At 31.0% G+C, this 25,466-nt stretch overlaps 5 protein-coding genes across 6 annotated transcripts; 2 read left to right on the top strand and 3 right to left on the bottom strand.

The window, feature by feature from the left end:
- Nucleotides 1-2,159: 2,159 nt before the first annotated feature.
- On the bottom strand, nucleotides 2,160-4,207 carry LOC138340535 (uncharacterized). The gene is made up of 2 exons (XM_069292268.1): nucleotides 3,842-4,207; nucleotides 2,160-2,258 (listed from the first exon to the last, which is right to left on the bottom strand). Exons 1-2 carry the CDS (start codon nucleotides 4,205-4,207, stop codon nucleotides 2,160-2,162), a joined length of 465 nt encoding a protein of 154 aa, XP_069148369.1.
- A 3,748-nt stretch (nucleotides 4,208-7,955) lies between these two features.
- LOC138340671 (probable histidine kinase 2) lies at nucleotides 7,956-9,121 on the top strand. The gene is made up of 2 exons (XM_069292596.1): nucleotides 7,956-8,554; nucleotides 8,643-9,121. The coding sequence occupies exons 1-2, from the start codon at nucleotides 8,066-8,068 to the stop codon at nucleotides 8,868-8,870; spliced, it is 717 nt and encodes a 238-aa protein (XP_069148697.1). The 5' UTR covers nucleotides 7,956-8,065; the 3' UTR covers nucleotides 8,871-9,121.
- A 2,807-nt stretch (nucleotides 9,122-11,928) lies between these two features.
- On the bottom strand, nucleotides 11,929-21,205 carry LOC101257751 (glucosidase 2 subunit beta). 2 transcript variants are annotated; one of them, XM_004252846.5, is made up of 16 exons: nucleotides 20,733-21,205; nucleotides 20,351-20,473; nucleotides 19,482-19,577; nucleotides 18,755-18,994; nucleotides 17,041-17,237; nucleotides 16,173-16,286; nucleotides 16,013-16,078; nucleotides 14,205-14,574; nucleotides 14,025-14,129; nucleotides 13,835-13,936; nucleotides 13,667-13,724; nucleotides 13,483-13,551; nucleotides 12,733-12,820; nucleotides 12,580-12,641; nucleotides 12,427-12,478; nucleotides 11,929-12,318 (listed from the first exon to the last, which is right to left on the bottom strand). In XM_004252846.5, the coding sequence occupies exons 1-16, from the start codon at nucleotides 20,842-20,844 to the stop codon at nucleotides 12,256-12,258; spliced, it is 1,917 nt and encodes a 638-aa protein (XP_004252894.1). In that variant the 5' UTR covers nucleotides 20,845-21,205; the 3' UTR covers nucleotides 11,929-12,255. The 2 variants fall into 2 exon arrangements, with proteins under 2 accessions (XP_004252894.1, XP_025884277.1); XM_026028492.2 differs by lacking the exon at nucleotides 14,025-14,129.
- Nucleotides 21,206-22,027: 822 nt separating this feature from the next.
- On the top strand, nucleotides 22,028-23,784 carry LOC112940456 (uncharacterized). Its single transcript, XM_026028655.2, has 4 exons — nucleotides 22,028-22,224; nucleotides 22,610-22,946; nucleotides 23,287-23,378; nucleotides 23,492-23,784. The coding sequence occupies exons 1-4, from the start codon at nucleotides 22,168-22,170 to the stop codon at nucleotides 23,648-23,650; spliced, it is 645 nt and encodes a 214-aa protein (XP_025884440.2). The 5' UTR covers nucleotides 22,028-22,167; the 3' UTR covers nucleotides 23,651-23,784.
- Nucleotides 23,785-24,251: 467 nt separating this feature from the next.
- LOC101258049 (photosystem II 5 kDa protein, chloroplastic) lies at nucleotides 24,252-24,824 on the bottom strand. Its single transcript, XM_004252847.5, has one exon. The coding sequence runs from the start codon at nucleotides 24,735-24,737 to the stop codon at nucleotides 24,396-24,398; it is 342 nt and encodes a 113-aa protein (XP_004252895.1). The 5' UTR covers nucleotides 24,738-24,824; the 3' UTR covers nucleotides 24,252-24,395.
- Nucleotides 24,825-25,466: the final 642 nt, after the last annotated feature.

The raw sequence follows: 25,466 nt of genomic DNA, 5'->3' as shown, positions 1-25,466 counted from the left end.
ATACTAACTAATATCAATATAATTCATATTTGAATTTTTGATTAATCTTATGTCGCGGCAATGATAAAATATCTATTATAATTAGAAGATTATATTTTGTTTGTTTTTTTTGGATAATATCCACATCAAACATTTTTTTTTGTGTGTGTCTTTCATTATACCTCGTCATATATAACAACAATTACTATTAATTGAGCGACTTAATTTGAAATAATGCTGAAGTGACATTAATGGTGCTTTTGGATGTGATGATAATAACCCTGAAATGTCACCGCACATATCAATCTACAAGAGAAAAATCGTGAATTATAAGTCAAAGTAAATTGATAACATAAAATTGTGTTATATATTATCAGGTCTGTAACTTAAATCTTGGTTTAACTAGTGTAAGAATAGAAATGCATAATGATAGAGATATATATTGATACTTAATTTGATATAAATGTGATAATATTTTTGAAAAATCCAAATAGTGCACCTGATATCGACTTTAAGATGAGAAAAGCTAACTCCAAGATCCACAATACAAGCCATAGTAATATGATGGGCATATTTTAAAAATGGATATCTCCTTAAACAACTCTCAATATCATTAGCCAATGATTTTGCCAATGGAAAACTCATAATAAATCCAGCACCACCATAACCTTGATTAAAAGAGTCCCAAAAATTTGACAAAATACACTTACTTGAAGCTCCAAAATAGTAATACTTGTTATGGTCATATTTTCCAAGAACATCAACAATATTTTCCAAGAAAAATATCGAATCGTCGCCCCCCATAATCAACCATCTAACACCTTCATGTTCTTGTTCAAATATTTCCATGATACCATGTACCATTCTATCTTGAATTGGTGCAACATGTTGAGAATCTTGTACTAGTTTGGTTATATTTGTTGAAACTTTATAAGGGGGTGAAATTTTTTGACAATGGTAATAAACTTGCACTAGGGGACACATCAAGTAACAAGTACCCTCTTGTCACTTTTGGCATCCACCATGATTCAATGTAATTTTTTCTATGATCCCATGTTTTTTCAGAGCCAATTAAGCCAAAAACTAAATGGCTAAGATTTGTATCATTTGATGCAATCAAATGAAAAATTAATAATGAAGAATTTGGATCATTGAAGAGAAAAATTGAGACTAAGTAAAGAAGTAGACTTGAATATAGGAAAACTTTGCAAAATTTTTGTAACATATTTTTTTATTCTCCTTTGTTGAATTGTGAATGAAGAATCCACCTCAAATGAAGATTTTGTGATAATATATAGTTTTTTTTAATATAAAGATGAAAGCTTGGGATATGTATGAATTTTTAAGGATATGTATGTTGACTAGGGTGAGACTTTAGAAGGGAAAACATTTAATATATGATATATAATAGCATATAGCTATGAAAGGAAAAATAAAAGGACAAACAATTTTATTCCTTTTAGAGGTAAATAGAACAATTTAAGCATATGATGCATTAAGAATTTAAGAAATTTAGAGATTCATTTATTATTTTGTTCCTGATTTATTTTAATTATAGACATTTTTCATGCAAAGCATTTTATTATATTTTAAAAAAATGTGTTATAGTAAAGTGGTCATTTTCTTTATTACTTTTAAAAGATGTCTAAATCAATACTGAACAAGTAAAAATAAACTGACTAAATACTTGTGTCGAAAACTTTTCTTTTGAAGTTTTAATTTATGTTTTTTTTTTCAATTTTGGATAGAGATATTCATATGTCTAGGAAGGTCAACGAGTAAAATTCATTATTTGATTTACATTTTAACTCTTTTTAATCATGTATTTGATATTTGTATTGAGACGTCTAATTGAATTCATGTTGAATTATTCATTATCTTTTGTAACTTCATCTAGGTCATCTATAATAATAACATGCAGCGCGATCGTGATTAGAACGAAAAAATAAGAAATACAAAACTAAATTTGCTAATGAATTTCTCGCAGATGAAAAACTTGAAATTCTTATGAAAGTCAATTCAAAAAATAATTTTGGCCCAAAAGTATTGAATTTCAAATACCAAAATACTTTGCATATACCCTTTTTTTTTAGGGGGGTGGGGGAGGATTACCCATAGAATTTGCACAATAATATAGCACTACTTGTAAACATCTATGAGTAATATAATTTATAATTTGACTAAGCAATTTTCTCATTAGTAAAGCATTCCCTCAATTTAATCTTTGCCTTGTTTGAACCACTTGTGTGAATAATATCACAACATTCACGTCGATCCATCTGAAAAAAAGACAAAAAGAAAACAAATTGTTATTAAATTTTAATAATTATATAGAGTCTTGGCAAATTATGGTGAATTATAAATATAATTAAATGTAAAACACGTAAGAAATTGTAATCAAGTTCCAGTCCAAAGCTTTTAGGTGTGGAGTTTCTATATTTAGTTTATAGTGGTAAAATTCAGTGTATATATGAAAATAGTATAAATCCATATTTATATTTTACTTTAATCACAATATATATTAAATCATATGTATATTATAAAAAAAAAAAAAAAGAAACAATTACCTCAGTACGTTTTGCTCTAGGAGTGTAAACTTGAATCTTGTCGATGTAATTTGCTGGATAGTTGCCATCGATTGAACAAGTTGGTAGGCCCCGCGCCTCCGATCGAAAGTACGTTGTCCAGATTTCGTTTTTGTTCTTCATCTTCCCGATAGTTTTGAAGAAAAAAACGTGAGGAGTTTCACAGGAATCATTTACACGCGGCCGTGTATTAAACATATAATATGGAGGACTCTTAGGTTTTTTAACCCAAGTATGAAATGTTTGAATAGGTTTAATTAAATGACTTCTTGGCATAATTTTCTCATAAATATGAATCGAATATCCCCATGATACTGAAAATGTCCAATTACTAAGCCTATGGTGACATATTGTTTGTTGAACCAAACGAGATTGATCAAATTTTGCTGCTTTCATAAGGTGTCTTAGCGAGTTTGACCGATCCATTAAAGGAAAAATCGGCGCTATAGAATCAATATGGTGAAGTGATAACAATGGTGTTTTTGGATGTGAGGATAAAAATCCTGAAATATCACCACGCATATCGAGCTGCAAGAGAAAATTTGAGTATTATAAGTCAAACTAACAATTAAAAGAAATTAACAATATATGTTTAAGTTTCTATCAATAAGTAGAAACTATATGTTACAAAGAGTAGATGTTTGTAAATGCTATTTCCATAATAGAAAGAACTTGTCCAAAAAAGAAAAATAATAATAAACACTAGTGTAAAATATCTACATAATCATGTTACTTGTAAAATAATTACTAATAAGTTTTTCCTTATAAGAAATATGAACAAATTAGTAACCTGAAAAATAATAAATAACATAGTATAATAAGTTAATTATGTTGCTAACATAAAAATTTGTGTATATTGCTAATGTATATAAGCATACAAATTTCTTTTTGTTTGGGGCAAGACATGAAATTTTATTTATGTTATTGCTCAGACTTTTAAAAGATATCAATTAGTGTTTGTCAAATTTTTCAAAATTAGTATAGTTTTTGAAAAATTCAACTCACAATATTTTTGAAGAATTCAAACGAAACAGACGGAATAACACACCTTCACCAAACAAAATAAAAGGGAGAGATATATAGAAAATTGATTTTATCTGATGAAGACGTAAAATTTTATCTATGTTGCTACTCAGACTTTTAAAAGATATCAGTTAGTATGTGTCGAATCTTTCAAAATTAGTACAGTTTTTGGAAAATTCACTCACACCTATCAGGATATTGATTGACTTTTGATACGAATACAATAACATTTGTAGAAAGATCGAGCAACTTACGTGATGAAGACCTTTAAGAGGAGTAAAACCAAATCCAAGATCCACAATGCAAACCATAGTAATAAGATCAGCAGAATTTAAAAATGGATATCTCCTCAAACAATTCTCAATATCTTGAGCCAATGCTTTTGCCAATGGAAAACTCATAATAAATCCAGCACCTCCAAAACCTTGATCAAAAGAGAACCAAAAATTTGACAAAATATACTCACTTTGAGCCCCAAAATAGTAGTACTTGTTATGATCATATTTTGCAAGAACATCAATAATATTTTCCAAGAAAAACATCGAATCGTCGTCCCCCATAACCACCCATCTAACACCTTCATGTTCTTGATCAAAAAGCTCCTTAATACCATGTACCATCCTAGCTTGAATTGGTGCAACATGTTGTGTTTCTTGTACTAATTTGGTTATATTTTTTGAAACTTTATAAGGGGGTGAATTTTTGGACCATGGTAACAAAGTTGAATTAGGGTACACATCAAGAAATAAGTACCCTTTTGTCACATTTGGCCTCCACCATGATTCAATATAATTTTTCCTATGATGCCATGCATTTTGAGAACCAAGTAGGCCAAAAAGTAAATGACTAAGATTTGTGGGGTTTGATGAAATTGGTGGATTTATATTATTAGAACATTCTAATAACTCATAAGGTGATGGACAATTTGGATCTCTGAAAAGAAAAACTGAGGCTAAGTGAAGAAATAAACCAAAAGATAGGACAATTTTGCAAAGGGAAAACACAAGATACTTGTCAAATAAAGATACAAATGAAAATTCTGACATTTTTGAAGAACTCAACTCAAATGAATCAAAATGATAAATTTTTATGTGATAGTTTTATTTAATTGTTTTATTTATAGTAAGTTTCTTCTCAAGTTGACTAGATTGAGTACCCATAATTTAGAAGGAAAGATATTTGATATTTGAAATCTAGGTACAAAAGCCATTCTAGGAAAAATAATAATAAAATCAATATTCATTAGGTAAGTAAAATAATTTTAAACATATAATACATTAATTAAAAAAAAAAAATCTACATGTATTGTAGAGAAAATGCAAATAGTTATATGTAAATAATACAAGATTTGCAAATAGTAGCTTGTGTATATGGTAGGTAATGAGTAGGACTATGGTTGGACTTAAACATAATCAGTATAATTAATTATAAAATTTATGGTTAATTAGCTCATAGATAAAAAAGATCTTTTTATAATTACAAGACAAACAAGTAGTAGCTAGGAAAAAATGTTTATTGTGGTTAGACTTGCGAAAATAATCAAAATAGTTAGTTATAAAATTTATCGTTAATTAGCTCATAGATTTTAAAAGAAAAAATTATTAATTTATAGCTAATCTATTTTAAGGTTGATTAATTTGTAACCGCGCCAAAATTTCATTTTTAAAGTACAATCCTCTATAGTAAAAATTACAATCATTTTCAATGCTCGAACTCCAAATCTCTTAGAAATGGAGTGATGATGCAAATTTTCTTAGTTGTTATGGTAATTAAAAATTGGGAAAAGAGTCTGATATACCCCTCAACTTTGTCATTTAGAGCGGATATACCCCTCGTTATAAAAGTGGCTCATATATACCCCTACTTGTAAACAAATGGCCCACATATACTCTTTTTCTCTAACGGAAATAAAAAATAATAATTTTAATCTAAATTTTTATTATTTTTTTCTAAAAAATATAATTCAATATGAGTAAATTTAATCCTTGTCAAACATATTTTTTTTGACTTTTTTTTTGTTTTAATGACAAATTTATAATTATTATTTTGATAATCAAATTTGTTCATGTTTCACTATATTCTTGTAAAACTTATTATAGATGACCAAATTTTTTCTTCGAATACGAAATTAAATTACAATACACACAAAAAAATAGTTTTTTTTCTCTTTAAACTAAGGAACGAAAGAAAAAACAAAATAAGAATAAGAAACTCAAATAATTATAATAAAAGAAGTCAAAAAATAATTTATGTATGAAAAAAATTAAAATATACCTTGAACTTTGATAAAAGAATCATATATACCCCTAAATAATTTTTTGAAAAAAATTAGAAGTAACAAATATAAATTTAATTTTTTAATTTCCGTTAAATAAAGGGTATATGTGAGCCATTTTATAACGGCAGGGGTATATGTGAGCCGTTTGTATAACAGTAAGGACATATATGAGTCACTTTTATAACGAGGGTATATCAGCTCTAAATGACAAAATTGAATGTATATCAGACCCTTTTCCCTTAAAAATATAAAAACTATTAAGGTTCCTTGTTATTTAAATAGTGAATAAAGTTCCTTTTTTTTTTCTTAGTTTCTTCTTGTCATATTTTAATTTGAGTATATAGTTGTAAAAAATCATTATTGAATGGTAGGAAAAGAGGGGGGAATTAACTTTGGTTTATATTTAATTTTCTTCTAATTGGTCAACTTTAAGTGATTTTCCTTTTCAACCTTAGCTTTAAATATTAATTGACCATCCTTAGAATTAAATTATCTATATTTAATTTTCTTTTAAAATATTTTGGACCAACATAAAGACTAATAAGGGAAAAACAATAAATAAACTAGCCATCTTTTTAATCCACAATTAAATATTTTTGATTTTTTAGAACCCATATCTTGACTAAATATATATATATATGATATAACTCCATTGACTTGGGAGAATTTTTTACATTGAATAATCAAGTACTAGAGGTAAATTGATTTTTTAGATACAATTTTCATTTACTAATTAATCTTTGATATTTTATGTTGAATTAACACAACTTTTTTCTAAATTTTTCAATCATTCAGAAATTATACATACATCTACCTATCGAGAAACGAATCTAAGTTCATCAAAAATGTCGAAACATGTCTGTTTTTGCTTTGTTCTGGTAAGCTTTCTAATACGAATTTTGTTATTTAGATATAAAATTTATTCGTCGTCATATTTTCTAACTAGTATTTTGCTTGAATATTTATGTATCAAATGTAGTCATTGACAATGGTATTGATACCTGCTGTATTGACACCACTTTGGGTCAAGAGAGTCAAAATAATTGAAAGTGGGATTAAGGTACTTTCTCACATCTAAATTTTTTTTATATACTGTCAATTTATTTTCACATACATATAGATGCACATTTTCACATTGTTTCAGAGATAATTGATGTATCAAATATATAATTATGCTTGTGTGAGTCCCACACACCTCAAATTTACTTTAATTGACATAGACATTAGAAAAATTTGACCTATAGGGTGTGTTTGGTATAAATAAAAATGTTTGGGGTGGTAGTGGGGCTGGCTGGGTGGTCAGGGTAGGGTAGGGTGAAAATAAAAATTTGAAATTGAAAGTATTTTTTATATAATAAATTTTAAATTTCTTATTATTCGGGGGTGAGGGGGAAGGGGGGGTCGAGGGTAGCAGTGAAGTGATATAAATTTTTGAAATTGAAAATATTTTTTATACTACCCCGTTAAAGATACCTAATCGTCCTTACTTAAGAGTGAATATTTTAAAATTTTCCCCTATTGTTACAAACATACGATTCATGGGGAGATAAACAAAGTAGAGAAAACCTAGTCCTTATGTTTCATGATTACCCCTTTCAAGGAACGATAAAATTGACATAGCTAGTTGACATATTTAACTAGATCTATAGCTAGTTGACATACTAGCTATCTCACATCATAAAAAAAAAAACTACAATCAAAACTCACTTTTTTAAAATTGAAAACCTATAAGACACTTTTAGCTCATTTTTCTGATACGTACTGGTCTTTCGTCATTACCTTTTCAAGAAACGATAAAATTAACATGATATATATACATATATATAACATATTTTAGTTGACATACTAACTATCTCACATCATAGGGTGGAAAAAAACTACATCAAAAACTCACTAGTCAATCTCTCTTTAAGGCAACAAATCTCTAGCTAGAATAACAAGTTGCATAGAAACTATGCTCTACACTACACATATATGTTGTGGCTTGGATAATAGGTCTCCACAAACATAATATATAGGATTCTACTCCATAAATAGATGATTTTTATGGGGAATACTAAGTGTTGTTGAAGAATCTTTTAGGTGACCTGATAACGTATGTGAATTAAATTTTTAGGTATATGCATCAAGGCAAGAGAGTGAGCTGCTAAGTGAGTTGCACACAGCCATTCAATTTGGCTTTATATTGTCCATTGCTCTGATGGTTTGTTTGGCAATCTCCTTAGTAACATACCTTTTCCTTGCTATAAGATGTCGAAATAGAGACATGTCAGTGTCTACTGGACTTGCCAATGAAGCAGCTCGACAACTGAATGAACGAACAATCCATCAGTTACCAGAGTTGCACGCTTACCATGAAGAACAGAACGACGAAGAAGCACTCCCCCACGAGTTACAAGAAGTAGACGATGTTTACCACCCGAGACAACAGGATGTTTCAGTTGATATTGTCCAATTACATCCTACTGAGAAATTACCCTTATCAGGAACCAAAGTCCTATTGATAGAGGACGATACAATGTCTGTTACAATTTCACAAAGAGTCATTATATCACTTGGTGCAATGACTTACATATGTCGAACTGCAAGAGATTCTGTTAATTATGTTAACAAAGTCCTCAGTAGTCACCGCGATGTAGGGCCATCCACTCCTTCACCACCATTTGATTTTATTCTCATTGATTTTGAGGTAACATCACTACACTTTCCTTTCCATAATATTACATTGTCAGTATATAACTTACAATAATATCGCGTTTTTTTTGTGTGTGTGACAGAGGCTAAAGACAGGTTCATTTGCTGCAATAGTTTGTATAAAAAGGGATCTGTTACATTATGGATTCCGAATCCCTATAATGGCGTTGACAGTTCACTCGAATATGGAAGCTATAGCTAAGATATCAAATGCAGAAATGGACTATTACATACCAAAACCTCTGAAGCCTGATCTGATACTGGAAGCAGTCGACTATTTGGAGTTCAGGAAGCTTTTTAGGAGATCATAAAAAGTTTCCATTTTATCGAGTCGTTATGTGAGATATAGAAAGTAAAAAATTTCTTAGAGAACTCTTGTTGAGGTTCGCCAGAATTGGTCTTTGAGTGTCTGTTGTTATCAAAGATTGTCTGTTCTTTTTCTGAAGTTATGTGTGTGTGTTGTTTTTGATTCCTATGTACACATTTTGTGATGCGTTCTATATGAAATGCATACACATTTTGATATGTTTTTTAATGTTACTTGTCAGGCCTTGGAGCAACGGTAAAATTGATTTGTTGTGGTATACAGGTTGTGGGATTCCTACATTACAACCCTTTGGGTTCGAGCTTTTTGACAGATACATGAATGCTTTGTGCACCGTGCAACCCTTCTTCTATTTTTTTTTTGGCTTAATGCATCATCAACATGTGATAGAAGTTTTTGACAAATAAATGGATTCTTTATGGCTCATGTTTCATATTTATAATCTTGATAGCTTGCACAAATTTCAATTTTTCTACTAGCTATTTTATATATACCAACATATTGTGTAGGAGTGCGGTGAGGGTTAGTTAAGCACCGAAACATTATATATTGTATATATGATATTACATTTTATATCATAGATATAAAATCTTAAACGTCTTTGGTGAAATTTATGTCTTCAGAGTCTACTAATATAACAAACATAATATTTTTAGAAAAACGTTCACTAGAAAGAAGTGGAGAAATAGAAGAATGTATTTATATTATTATTATTTTTGATATTATATCAAAATGAATTAATTACTATACACACTAGTCTTTTCACGTGCTTTCAACTGAACTTCTCTTCTAGACGTTGAATATATAAATTTTGAATATAGTACAGAATAACAAGAGTTAATATTTTTAGGAAAACATTCAATAGAAAGAAGTGGAGTAATAGAAGAATATATTTATATTATTACTATTTTTGATATTATATCAAAATGAATTAATTACTATACACACCAGTCTTTTCACGTGTTTTCAACTGAACTTATCTTCCAGACGTTGAATATATAAATTTCGAATATAGTACAGAATAATAAGAGTTAATATTTTTAGGAAAACGTTCAATAGAAAGAAGTGGAGAAATAGAAGAATGTATTTATATTATTACTATTTTTGATATTATATCAAAATGAATTAATTACTATACACACTAGTCTTTTCACGTGCTTTCAACTGAACTTGTCTTCCAGACGTTGAATATATAAATTTCGAATATAGTATAGAATAACAAGAGTTAATTGCATTATTACACTGTTCATTATTTAATTATTAATTTTGTTAGGTTTCTGTAGTCAGTATATTTGGTGTACATATATGCTAATTAAATACAACTCTCAGATTTTCTACTTTAATTTCTTATCTTCAAGAAGTAATTGAATATTTGTTTTCTATTTCTATTTAGTTTATAACATTTTTAGCTAATAAATAAATATGTGTATCATGAATAGTCACTTTGAAATAAATTAATTTTATCACTAATATGATATATATATATATATATATATATATATATATATATATATATATAAGAAAACATTAGGTCCGCCTACGTGGCACCACCACAAACCAGAATTTCCTTTTAAATTTATTTATTTTCAAAACTAGCCTTCTCCTTTCAAGAAAAATTGTGACTTTTATGAGAGTTGCAATTTTAATGAAGATTTGCGACTTTTATGAAAAGTTGTGATTTTTATGTATAGTTACGACTTTAATGAAGAGTTATGACTTTTATGAAAAGTTGCAACTTTTATGAAGAGTTGCAACTTTTATATCAAAACTTGTAACTATTCTGAAAAGTTGTGACTTTTATGAAGAGTTGCGACTTTTATGAAAATTGTGATTTATGAGAAGTTTTGACCTTTCCAAATAGTTGCAACTTTTCCAAAGAGTTGTGACCTTTTCGATAAATATTTATTCACACTACCCTCTGTTATCTATAAATAGAGGGATTTGTTGCCGCTATTATTTGAAGGTTTTTTCCGTTGGATAGTTGAATTCAATTACATTGATTAAGCTTCTTATGAAGTTTGTTTCATTCCTAAAAGTTTTCATCCTCCTATTTCATGGAACTTAATCTTTACTATAAGTCATAGTGATTCATGTAAATATGACAACTCTTTTTGCTATTTTAGTGACTTTTTTCTTTTAACTTTGTTGAAAATTACACAGAAGATGATTGAAAATTGATCTTCTCTTTTGTCCCTTTTTACAGGTTTCTTCGTATAAACAAAGAAAATTGATTTCGATTGCAATGTCACGTTAATGCTCTTGCACCTTTAATTCCACAACTCATAACGTTGTTGAAATGGTTGAATTTATTACATTTGATTTTTTAGTAAACAAAAATTTTAATTCTGCCACTATTGTAATTTTTTTTTTTGCTATAGAGGAATCGAATTGAAATACATTAAATAATTTTCTTATGAACCTTTTTCATTCCTCATTTTCCATGAAACTTAATCATTTACTGTAGGTCATATTACCGAATAATCATATGTAAGTTTAATAAAATAGTCCAATCCCGTGCGAAGCACAGATAATTTACCTAATTTTTATTATATTTTAATATGGTGTAGAGACAAATTAAATAGTAATCCAACTTTGAAGTTAGGAGTTTTTCATTTGTTTTAGTTTGACAGTTTTAAGAGTATAGTGAATAGCTAAATATCCAAAAGCCTTAAAGGACATATATAACTAATTTATTTAAAACAAAATAAGAAAGAATGACAAAAATTTAAGAAAATAAATAAATATTCTAGGAGCTAGCTAAAAATAGTGGGAAAACAATAACATTATCAAATATTTTATAGAATTTATGAAATATTTCTTACATTTTTATGTGCTCGTATTGGACTGTGACCATATAAACTTTTCACTATCTAAATGAATTTGACCTATAATATTTATTGAGTTCATTGCAACTCTTCAATTTCTTCAGACTTTTTGGAGTAAGAAAGAAAATGTTTTTTTATAGGTGAATAAAATTTGCATTAGTTGATAACTTAGGAAATTTGCAATGATATAATTAACTAAGAAATATTTAAGAGTTGGACTTTTAAATCTAAATTACATAAATAAAATATCATACTAAATTAAATTTACTATTTAATTTGATTATAATTTAACATAAAAGAAAATGATAATTTAACTTTGAAGTTTGGAGCTATCCACTTTTAGTATAATATGATATGATTGGCAACAACATCGCAAAAATATAAATGGGGTATGACTTCAAAAATGTTGATACTGTTCTTGAGAAAATATATCAATGGATCACTTTGCCCATTTTTGCGTCCCCTGAGGTGCAAGTATCCTGTGGAATTAGTCGAGATCACAGTTCATCATGGTCACAGTTCCCAAGCCAGGCCTAACCAGAGAGGTCACAGTTCATCATGGTCTTGTGGTTGCTCCTTATTCATCATATCTAGTTTATCTTGTAGTTCCTATCACATATATTTCATCATAAGTAGACAATCCCAATAGGAGTTAAGTATTTGTTACAAGGATTGTGTGGGTGGGTGGGGAGCCAATATAGAGGTTCAGAAGAGCACCTTCAGTTTTTCTTCCAGACAGAGTGCTGGTGTAGAGAAAAATGCTAAATATCTGCCATAACAATCTACCAAGTCAGATTAAAGTGTACAAGAATCCACTAAACACATAAAGCATGCAAAATTCTGTGTACACAAACACAGGTAAATGCTTACTCGCAGCGGCTCGGTTCATCTATATCAGTTACCTCATTTTTCAAACCACACCTTAATTTTACCTGTACAAATTAAAAACAATTTAGAGAGCGGAAGAGGAATATAAAGAATGTTGCAGATACAAAGACAATCACATTAGTCAGGTATCCTCACCTTTAAACTTCTATTTGGCCCATTCCAGCAGTGGTCGCCGTTTGTAAATTGCATAGTTCTGTAGGAATCCTCAAATTTATCCCAGTTCCTTTGATGACACATGGGAAAAAGAAAAAAAGAAGGTATAATGAGTTCTGAACTTGCAACATTCAGGCAGAAAAATAAAGATCTAGAAGAGAAACCCAGCCCATAATTCTACATGTCAAACCTAGAACTACGTGAACTGAGAGATCCCCCCAAGGGACAGTGGCAACTGGCCCTTGGTTCTAAACTCGATTGATATTAGCCCCCACCCCTATTCACTTTAAACACCAGGCTATTGTCCGTAGTAAGATTTGAACCCGTTCACATGCAGCTAACCTACACATCAACAAGCACGTGTTGCACTCTTATAACTAGACTAACCCCCCACCCTTATCCAAAGTTTGAACTTGTGACGTGCAATTATTCTAACATATCATGCATTGTGCTCTTACCACAAGACCAATGTTATAGAAATTGTGTTTCACTAGACCAGCTTTATGTATAAGCTGTCTCTTACATTACCTAATCAAATTGCAGAAACTCTATGATTGGTCTGCCATGAATATCTTTACTTAAGAGAGGAAAACAAAGTGCAGAAACTCTGAATAGTAGAAGTATATTTGCAGTACAAGTCATGCTTGCCTACTACTTCAGAGACAATCAACTACAATTTGCTCTACAGAAGGACTCAGATAATGCAGATGCTTAAGATGTTAAACAACCTACCCCAAACGAGTTGTGCTGTAGCCCTCAACTTGGGTAGCTTCTTTGAAAGGGCAAATCTTGTATGTGTACCTTAAGTAAAAACATTTGTTAGTGTCTGCTAAAGAATTATAACTTATTACATATATTCCTAAAAAGTAAAACGTTAACAAAACTTAGGTTAACAAGACAATGGAAAATTTATCACTTGTTCTCCTTGCTCTCAAAACATTGTCCATGGAATGAATAGAATTCCTTCTCTGGTCCTGCAATAGAACTAGTGGGTCAGCAATAAACATTACAAAATCATTCACCTTCTTAGTGAAGGTAAGTTATAGAAGAATGCTAGTAAAGACAAACACATGAACTTCTGTACCAAAATCATGTTTCAACTTTTGCTTCAAGCTGGATAGCCTTGATTCGACTTTTGTCAACTTAGCACTTGCCTCATCGTACTCTTTGCGTATCCGGTCAGCATCTATGGGAGCAAAAACAAAACAACATCCATCATTTTCCTTTTCATTAGAAATAAAGAGCAGAAAATTGGATGAAACCTCAGTTACTACCAGATATGTTCACTGGAGTTTGGAACAAATTGACAGACCGAAAAATTCTCTTTACAGTTTGTTGTATCTTCTCCGTCCAGGAAGGACTAGTTGTGGTGGTAGTATCTGGATAATTAAAATACATATTAAAATATTACTAGCTGTAGGCATCAAATGCAATAGAATTGCTTTCCAGCATACCTGCAAAATCAGAATCGTCATCAGACTCGGACTTATATGAAGAACTTGAATCATGGTCCTCTCCAACAGAATCTTCAACGTGTTCCTCATTGTCATCATCGTCATACTTGTGTTCATCATCGTCATACTTGTGTTCATCATCGTCATCATACTTGCGGTCATCAGCATCAGAATCATATCCATGATACTCCTCTTCATGGGTATCAGATGGCACCTCATCATGGTTATCATGGTTATCATGGTTACTATCTGTACCAGCCCCAACTGACACAGTTTCCTGTTCACTCTTTTTTCCTAACCAACGAGAACCAATAACACGTCCTAACTCTTCCTTTGACAGTGACTCAATATTTTCAGCAGCATCTTTCTCCTAAAAACATAAAAATGAGTCACAAGGGTAAGGTTGTTAACACCATTGAACAAAATCTGCAACCATTATCTGCATGCCACCTTAGTAGTAGACAAGGCAGCAATACATGCACACTGAAATTAGGTCCTTCCTATGCATTATCATTTTGTACAAACAATTACTCCAAAGCTAGGAAAATCAAATTATACAATCCTACTCCTGCGCCCCTCAATCCCAAATCTACTACTCAGTCAGGCCCTAAACTACTTTCAGTGCTATGTGTCCATTAGTGACGAGTTCCGTAAGTTTTTAGCCCTTTGCACATGAAGTACCAATATATAACCACAATCAAGCATGATAGCAGGCAGGCTTCCACTTTTTGTGCCCTGCTTCAAAGTAATGTGCCTTTGGATAGTACTAAAACCTGTCTCTGCGTAGTAGATATATAGTGGCTTGATCATCTGTCAACTATGTATAAGAGTGCATTTTCTGTTATTTCAATGATGAAATGTGGTTATTACATTCATTTCTCTAATAATTGAACTTCAACTTTCCAGTTTCAAGTTATGCTCAAAGAAGGTCAAGTTACACATTTCAATTCTTTATGAGGATAAGATCTTCAATGCAAGTGGAAAGATATTTAGCTCAGCCAGAGTATCATGAGGAGGTTAAGACGGTATCCTTAGGAACCTTGACCTGAAGTAAAACTACTAGTGTACTTCTATAGTTAAAAAGAAAGATCTTGAGACCCAAGTTCCATCTAAGGGAAAGTTCTAGCCTCCCAACAAAAAGTAGAAACCTGCTGGGGGATTGAACTGGTTATACAAATTCTTTTTTCATGCGCATGCTTTCACAAACTGCTAAAAGTTTGTTAATGGTAGTAGATCTTGCTATAGGTAATGGTAAAAAGTACTGTTCTGCATATAAGTGCAGTATCCTCCCTGAGAGCAAGAATTTGAAAGATCTGAGATGATAGATCTATTATTCCAACTAGACCGCACCAGCCATCTTCAGAATGCAGCCGCTTTGTGTATCGGTGGGAAATGGTATCTATCTATTCCATGTGATGGTACACACGAAACAAACATAAAAGAAAAGAGAATAGACCTCATTTCCATTTCCTCGTTTTTTATGCATCTAATTGCTAACTCAGAGAATCAAAAGATGTTTTGCACACTAAAAGAATGGCCTCCACGCTGTGGCACCACAATTTCATTCAAATACCATCTTTTTCCTAGTACTTCACCGCATATTGGATATTAGCATTATAGCTCATTACTTAATTGACAAAAAAAATACACTGTTTCTGGAGAAACTTATCAGGAGCAAGGATTTCATATTAGAATAAAAGAAATTCGGACAAGCTAATTGAAATAATAAGTACGTAGCTCACAACATACCCAAAAACAGTGAAGATAGATATAGAGCAAGAATGATAGCTTTAAATCAATAAATGTACCTCATTTCTGCTACTAACATCAGCTTTATTGTTGTTGGTGGACGACTCCTCTTTTACCTCAGGATGCTATACAAAATGAGATTATGGTTAATCATGATAAACCAAATACTTTTTACAGTATCATATGGGAAGGAACTTGGGCTTCTCAAAGACAACAAACCTGAGAAGAATCCTCGGGCGCCTGCTCTACCTCATCAACCGGAAACTCATCCTTCACGGAATGGTCATCGTGTTGTTCTTCATCCGCAGCTTTGTCATGGCCTTCTACGACATCCTGATTTAAATATATAACATAATTACTAGATCAAGCAGCGAAAATGCATAAAGGAGACTTATTCTTTTTGACCCAAATAAAAAAACATACAAGAGACTTTACAGCACTAACTTGTAGATAATATATAATGTTGGAATACGAACATTAAAAGTCAGTTCCATATTTTCTAATAGACCATATTTTCTATTATGCTCAAGGGCATTATTATCTCCAGAAGAGCGCACAATTATATTCTCTTGGAAGTGAAAATTATAATATCAAAACAAAAGTAGTAATTCTCCTGCAGCCAAATTCGCACATCCCACAATGTGTTGCAAAATTTTATAAACATACCTAGTGTAATCCCACAAGTGGGGTCCAGGGAAAACTTTATCAATTTTCCTAATCCTTTTCTAAGCCTGGGGAAAATTTGTAACCCACCTACTAATAAGCAGTTCTTTGGAAGAATCAAGTAAGACCATAAGGGTACCAAGTTTTATACCCATGAAAAATCATACTTTCTAGAATCGTAAAGAGCTTTTGATATATTGGGCATCTACAAAGTCCAAAAACAATGGTCAATTTAGCGTGCAACAAAGATGTGGAGAATCAAATGCGCAAAAACATGTGAAGGGAAAAAAGGAGTCAGCAGACCAGAACTCTTTCCCCAAGTTCCAGTATCTACTTCTATAAGATATTCTGATATCCTTGCCTACTATAGTGTGTGCTTAACATCATCTATAAGGTAACAACCATAAACATAAAAATAATTAACCTTTAAGGGAGGATAGTCTTCCAGGAGGCCAATTTTATCGTGGATGTCACTCTTCACAGCTTCTTCGTGAACTTCAGTTTTCTCCTCAAGTTTGCTTGCCTCAAGCTTAGCATCATCAGCTTCCTTTCGTTCCTTCTCTTCCTTCTCTCTCTTTAACCGTTCTTCCTCCTCAACCTTCTCTATTTGTTCTTTTTTGTCTAGATCAAGAAAAGTGAAAACTTATGAGAAATTATTAGAAGCAAATTGTTGGAACCTTGCTAGAAGAGAATCAGATATTAGCGCGTGAAAATCTCATAAACTACACAAACGTTGGACCTTTCACATGTCATTGTAGAAAATGAACAACAAGAAAAGTGACAAGGATAACACTAACTAGTCTAGAAGGTTGCTCTACTTGGCATAGGTGAAAATACCTTCCTGAATTCTTCATCAAAAAAAAAAATACCTTATTGAATTCAAAAGCTCTAAGATCCGTTGGGGGCTTTAGGCGCAAAGCGCAAATAAAGGGTGGGCTTTAATGAAAACAGACGCAAAGGGAGAATATAATACAAATATATATGTTTAGTCCAAGACTTATAATTATAAACATGAACTACACATTTTTGACCAAAGAAATTGAAAAAAATTAATAATATAATGAAATATCAATTGTTTAGTGTCACTTCTTCATAAGAGGCTCATTGGCAAGGAAAAGTTTGCCTTAGAACCTTGATGACTACGCTGAAGCGCACATAAAGCAAGGCGAAGCGCTCAACATGTTTTGAGCCTCGCTTCAGGGCTTAACCGCGCTTAAAGCGCGCCTTTGATAACACTGATTGAATTATAACAGCCTTCTAGTCACTACAAGGTCTCAGATCAGGTGCTTTTAGGCATCTACTCAGAATATTCCCTATAAATTAACAAGTAAGTTATGTATAACAATACAATCTGAGTTTTATAAAGTGGAGTAGCCTTGTGGAGAGGTACTATATATACCAGAGTAAGTTCTTGGAAACGAATGGGGATGACCAATTGGGCTATGCATTTCCGCCACATTTAGTATCTCTTCCCATCAAAAGGAACCAGTTGTTAATTATACAGGGAGCAGAGAGCGTGAATTGTATAGGACCTCATATTCAGGAACATTGCAAGATTGCAGGATGGTTAAATATCTTCCAGACTTGCTTGAGCTCTTATTCAGGGAAAAGATCTCAATGGCGGGCAGAGACTATTGAAAAAGGCTGGTAACAGAAATGATTACTTCACAGTAAGATCGTCCTATTAGAGAGTTTGAGAAGGGGAGACAATGACGTTCCATATACTTCCTGTGGATTCATGAAGCACCGAAGAAGGAATGTTTCTTTGCTAGGCTGACAGTACAACAACGAAAAACCCATTATAGTCCCACAAGGGTTAGGCTGGCACTATGGAGGCAATTCTTTTTAGCATGGATTCCGAAAAAAACTTGTTGATCGCAAACAAAAAAATGACTCTACAAGTTAGGAGTCCCAAGCATAAAAAGAGGAAATGTAGGAAATGAGGTTCATTCTTTTTCCTACTTATGCTTGTTTCATTTGTACCATGGACATAGAAAATAGTGATATCAGAACTCAGAAGGAACCATTTTGCAAGAGGTATGCAAAGCAACCCCAATCTGGAGTACTTGTTTTGTTGATAAATTAGGGATGATAATCTTCTCATGTACAAAATCTTCCTTGAGGGGAAAAGAACTTACCCTGAAGCTGCTCAACCCTCCCTTTAAGTATCTTCTGCTCATTTTTCAGCTTAGAGACTTCAGTTTCCTCTTTTGCTATTGCAAGTTTAGCTTCTTCGATCTCCTTCTTCCTTATAGTTATACCTTCCTGAAATGTTGCAATTTTTTTCTTCAATTTATCTCTAGCTACTCTGCCGACCTCCCAACATGTATTTGGGCACTTAACTTTACCATCATGCTCATCACTCCCATCGCAACAATCTGCTCATTTGTGCCATTAAGATAAGTTACTAGTTTAAAAAAGTAAACCAGCAATATTAAGAAACATGAAATATACATCAATATGATTTTATAGACAAGAAAAGACTGTCAGCGATGGTCCAAAGGCAATGATAATCATTCTACAGTGGCTATTTATGTAAGAAGTAAAATCCTTTTTAATAATAGAACTTCATCTAAGAAGTAATATCCTATACTGACAATGAATTCTTCAAGAACTGAAACTTTATGAAACTTAGCTTGTCCTGGATTTGAATGATACGTGTTTTGCAAGATATTGTTGTTCTTTTCGTTTCTTTTTGGATAACCATCTTTTTAAGAAAAAAGAAAACACTTTCATATTAATGTCATTCAATATCTTTTTAGTTACTGTTAGAATGCACTATTTCAAATCAAACTAGGCACTGTGATGTAGAAAAAGATTCTAATCAGACGCTATACGGAAAGACAAGAATACAATGATTCATACCACAAATGCCATCATTCACCCTAGATGAGTATATGAAGAGAGGAGCATGCCCTGCATTTTTGCAATAAAACTTCCCGCTCGGACATGCCGAAGTTCCTGCAAACCAATCACCAAGGACAAACAACTTTCAAACACATGCACATATTATATTAATATATAAAAAGGAAGGCAAAATTGTTCGACCCAAGATGAAACTCTTATCATGCTTTTTCCTATGTTGCACCGCGAATAAATCTTCATTTTCTAAAAGACTAGTTATTAGTATTTGAAAGAGATGAGTCCAATAGGGCATAATGTATATAGAGAATTCATATAGTCAAATCCAACTATGGTGTTGTGGACCTAAAATCAATAAACATGTCCATTTTTAGATAAGGTGGTTCACACAATTCGGTTGGATTTCAGAGCATGTAGAGATCCTACTTTCTAGTGGTTCCAGTCTCAGCACTACCACGAACAAAATATTTTTACATGTTTGGACTAATAAAAAATCAGGCTACCGCATGCAGGGCAGAGGTAGAAGCCCAGCTACAAGTTTAAAACCAGTCATTAGCACTTGAAGTAGTTGTTCCAAAATCCACAATCCATAAAGTTGAAATTTTGGCTCCACCTCTGCCTACATTATGGGAGCTTTACAAAGCTAAACTAAATAAATTGAAGTGTCACTCTAGTTGTTGCACAATTCAATAATAGTTTAATGATTGCAATGCACCAACAACAACATACTCAGTATAATCGTAGGTCTAGGGAGGGAAAAGTGCACGCAAACCTTACCTCCACCTCCCAGAAATGCACCATAAATGCATAGTTTTGCAAAACACAATCGAGCAAGAAGAAACTAGAGAACAATAGGGAAAATACACACAGACCTGGCTCATCAGACCCATCTGGACAGTCACAAAAATCATCATTGAGCTGAGCCTTGGTGAATTTCTTCGACCCATCTTTACAATTTATAGCACCAGATGATAAACCCTTGTAATAATTCTCATCTGCAATCAATCAAATGTTAACAAAATCACAAATGGGTCATCTGCACTTCCATCAAAACACCATAATTAACAAACATTTCTACAGAAAATTTCAAAATCACGAAATGGGTCATCTTCACTTCCATCAAAAAACCAAAAGCATAAAACCCCGAAATCACGAAATGGGTCATCAGCAATCCCGTTAAACACCAATATACATCACTATTCTTAACGGAAAAATTGAAATACAGAAATGGGTGTTCAACAAATGAATACGAACCTTCCGGGGCAATTCCGAGGTTGACTAAAGAAGGAAGAGACACAGATCTATCGATTGAAGATATGCAGAAGATACAAGAGAGTAAAAAAACGAATTGAAATCGTAATTCCATTTTCCTTCACCAAAATACGCAATTCGAAAACTAAATCTAAATCAGCATTAATTTTCAATACACAGCAAAAATTGTATGAATCGAACGAGATTTGCAGTGGCTAACTGATTGTATAGTGAGAAGACTATGAAGCTTTGGGCCAATGAAGAGTATTTCTTAGAGTTGGTAATGGAGCTCGGCAGCCATTGGTGGAGTACTTTAACGATGGCGTTTTAACACTCTTCTCACTAATTTTTTTTTTTAAAGTCACGGCGTTCAAGCCGTAAACGCAATCACTAATTCTTATATTATGATAGATTATTTATATTCATTTCCGAAATTATCATATGAAAAAATATGTGTACTAAACTATCCTTTCATTGAAGAATTTCTATAAAGATGATTGTATATTGTTATATATCGACGATATTATAATTGTATGCTATTATTGTTTGTTGATTATCACCACTTACGATTTTAATTATTACTCTAACCTCAACTACGATAATTATCTCCATTCATTAAAATGAATTCAACGAGAAGTGAAAATCTTATGTTTATGCAAAAGTGAAAAAAATTAACGTATTTACCATTTATTTTATTTAATTATTATCACCCAAAAAACTAAACATCACATTATATAAAGAAATATATACTAAACTCTGCGTTTGTAATGTTTTTAATCTATAATTAACCTATAAATTTGAATTTATTACTTAAATACTCGATAATATTAATAAAATATGATTATTATAAGCCCTTAGCAAAAGAACAGGACAGAAAAGAACTATAGAAATAGAGGGAAATGTTTTTTTAAAAAAAAAATGTTATTACGTATTTAAATAATTTATTTATTTTTAATTTTGGAGTTGAAGGGAAATTATTTTTTATAATCTCATAGTTTTTTAATCTTGCTTCAAATTTCTCTATTCACCTATAAAACTTTCTTTGTTGTAAATTTCTATATATTGAAAATAATTAGCAAAATTCATATTTATAATAATAAGAAATTAAATTAAACTACGCTAGAAAATCTAAATTAATAAATCTTAATCAAACAAAATTAAATTAATATTTTTAAAACAACAAATCTTAACAACTTATAATTCTAATTCGAATAGGAATCCTTTGTTTTACCTATAATATCAACTAAATTTGAAATCATAAAAGGATTAGAACATAATTAATTTTTCTTTCTTCCAAATCCTTGTTAACATCGGGTTTATCACATAATTGTTTATTATTAATATAAATATATGGTTCTTTGTTATAAATAAATATTACTTTTTATTTACCTCTACACTTTCTTCTTCACAAATAATTTTGAAAATAATCATCGATATCATGGCAACTTATACTTTTGAGCATAGAGAATATTTAGAAGATGTAATTGAAAGCCAGGTATTACTAATCTCTAATTAATTAATTAATTACCTCAATTTTCCAATAAGGTTTTCGACGTTTAATTAGGTTTTATAATGGATTAAATTTTATAACTTATAATAACTACATTTCTTCGTCATTATGATTATTTATCGTGTTATTGTTGTTTTATGATGTTTTTTATTGAATGTTTAATTATAATGTATCAGTACTTGGTATATTATTTCGTTATTGTTATTATCTCTTTTAATCTAACTATATCTTGAACATTATAACTATCTATAATCACATATTAACACGTTCATAATCTAAATCATTTTTTTTAATTTTTTATTCTTATTGATTATTATAATTATATCTATCGAATACTAAATTTTCCTCTTCTTTTTTTTTTTATATGTAGGGTTTCTACGTGACAAACAATTATGGAAGGGAAATACCTTGTGGAATAGTAAAAATTGATGAAAAATCTGCAATTTTTGAAAAGGCAAAAAAAGCAGCTGTTTTTGCAGTTAATAAATACAATGAAAAAATGGAAGATTCATCAAAATTAAGAATATTGAAAATTATAAATCTTAATTTTGAACCTACTGCTGGTGCAATTTATTACATGACTTTATCATTATTGGAAATAAGTTGTGGAAATATTTTTCATTATCAAGCTAAAATATGGGAAAAAATCAACTCTAGTTACAAAGTTGATATTTTTCAACTTGCCCCTTATGTGCCAAGAATCTCAGGTAATTAATTTCAGCTTTTTAAAATATTTTTTTTGATTTCATATGTTATTTTTGTTATTATTTATTGTCTCTTTACATCCATTATTCTGATACCTGATCCAGAATCTAATTATTCTGAATTAACATTTCAGATTTTGAGAGATAAAATTGACAGATTTAAAATTTCTTGAATATGAATGCATCACTTTAAAAAATTTACCATATGCATTATTTAGTCTTCACATGCCCCATTTCTAAACTAAGTCGATCATATTTCTTATCCATAGTTTGAATCGAGAGTTCTGGTTATTACTCGAATCTTCTTTTTATCTTACCATTATTAATTTTTTTGTATTTGCAGAATATCAAGATTTCTCTATGAAGGTTAATAATTTGCAAGACTGGATGGATGAGAATTATCTATATTACAAGTGTTGCTATAGATATAAAAGGGTAAATTTATTTTTTTTGATAAAAAAAAAATTAATTATTCATATTCGTGTATATTATTTTCAAACTTGCAAGTATAATAATAATCTTTTTTTCTATATTTTTTTTTTTTGCAGCTTGTTTCTGTGGTGGTGATTAGAGATGAAGAAAATGGAGAATCATTGGGCTATGGTTTTATTAATTTCAATAAAAAATCAGCAGCAATGGAATTTTTAGAGAGCAATAATGGGGGGAAAATGCCAAATTCCAACCAAATTTATTCATTGGAGATTTGAGAAAAAATGAAGTTTTTTTTTTTTTTTGAAATAGTGTATTATGCTTTTTATTAAAGGATTAATTTTTTTTATATATTAATCATTTATTAGTTTAATTAATGTAATATTTACACTTGGTCTATTAATATGGTATTTAGATGGCTATTAATTTTTGAATTGTTTCCAATAGTAACATGGTATTTATTATTGATTGATTTCAAACAATTATAATAATCATATGGTATAGAAAAGTAAATTCCAGAATAAATTTTATAACCAAATAAAAAAATTTCATTGATAATCCAAATATCAATGGATTAGGATGAATTAGCAAACAAATTCAATTAACTAGACGGACAAGCAGAGATATAATTAAGCCTCGTAAAAAAAAATTGACTGAATCTACTTGAAAAGAAAATATGATTCAACTTCGTTGAGCAATGTTATATTTTCTAGATAGAAGAATAATCAAAATAGACTTTATTTAAACAAATTTATCTAACTTTTCGTCTAAATTTATGATTTAGTAAGGAAATTGATATTAATTATCACATAATTCTTTTGTTGTAATTATTATGAGTCTCGAATTGTGCACCAATATACACACATATACGTAGCAAAATTTGAATAAAAGGGGAATTGAAATACTAAATTTGCATGATAAAGTTTTACAATGTTTTATTTTTTTTTTCATTTTTTTCACATTAATTAAAACCATAGCATAATAAGTACAAGAAATGATTAAATAGACAAAACACTTGCCCTTCTAAGTTGCATTGCGGCAAATTCTAGCAGTAGGATTTGAGACACAAACTTGAAAGTACTTCTTCTTGGCCTCCGGTGAGCCGCGCTTCGGCTCATCGTCTGCCATGGCGGCCCCAGCCACAGAACATGCGGCAGCGGCCGCCATGGCAAAGAACAACTCCCTACGACCACCGTTGTTGTTGTTGATCTCCTTCTTGTTGCTCATTACAACATTTTCTCCCTCAGACACGTGAGAACTTGCTTTCACCATAACAACCCTAGCACCACGGGTCGCGGCCGGGGCTTTGGTCAGGGCCGCGATCGAACCGCCGGCCAAGGAGGTTGTCATTGTCATGGAAGCCATTTGATCAACTCAATATACTACTAGTTGATTTTTTGAGCTAAGAGGAATGGTTTGGTTAGTGTTAAAAATAAATGTTATGTATGTAATGGAACAAAAAAATGTAGTGAATTGCCATTGGTAATGTCTTATCTATTTTCTTATCTAAACAAAGGGTTAATAGCCAATAATCTTTTGCCACGTGGAAAGCTCAATCTTGATCTTGAACATATATTTGTGGTCAGTTATGCCCAATGTTGTAGGTACCAATTTTTTTTGGCTCTTCATCTAAAATTGGGGGTATTCTTTTTTTCTTTTTGGGTGGGTGGGGGGGTAGGGGGGGGGGAGTGAGAAAATATTCATTGGTTGCTAATTAAAATTTATCCATTGATTTTGCCTATTGAAGAGTAAAAATGGTCTACAAAAATATCTCATTTAAAAAAAAAAATCAATTTGTTCTAACTATCATAAAAGATTATCTGAATTATATAGCCTTAAAAGCTAATTACATCATATTCATATCCTAAATTACAAAAACTCCTTAAGATTATAAGATCTAGGATACATCAGAAAATTTGTGTATCTGAGAGGGGATAAGAATGTATTATTGAGAGGATAAGGATGTATTCGAGTAAGGATTTTTTTAAATTTTTTTAAATGATAGAAAAATTTGAAAATATGATATCTTAAGTTATGTATTTATGATTTTTTCTAAAATAATTCAAAATCCCATTATATATGAAATTCCGACTC

This window comes from Solanum lycopersicum, chromosome 12, assembly GCF_036512215.1.
Source record: "Solanum lycopersicum chromosome 12, SLM_r2.1".
Classification (NCBI taxonomy): Eukaryota; Viridiplantae; Streptophyta; class Magnoliopsida; order Solanales; family Solanaceae; genus Solanum; species Solanum lycopersicum.
This window is presented reverse-complemented; position numbering and strand designations above follow the sequence as displayed.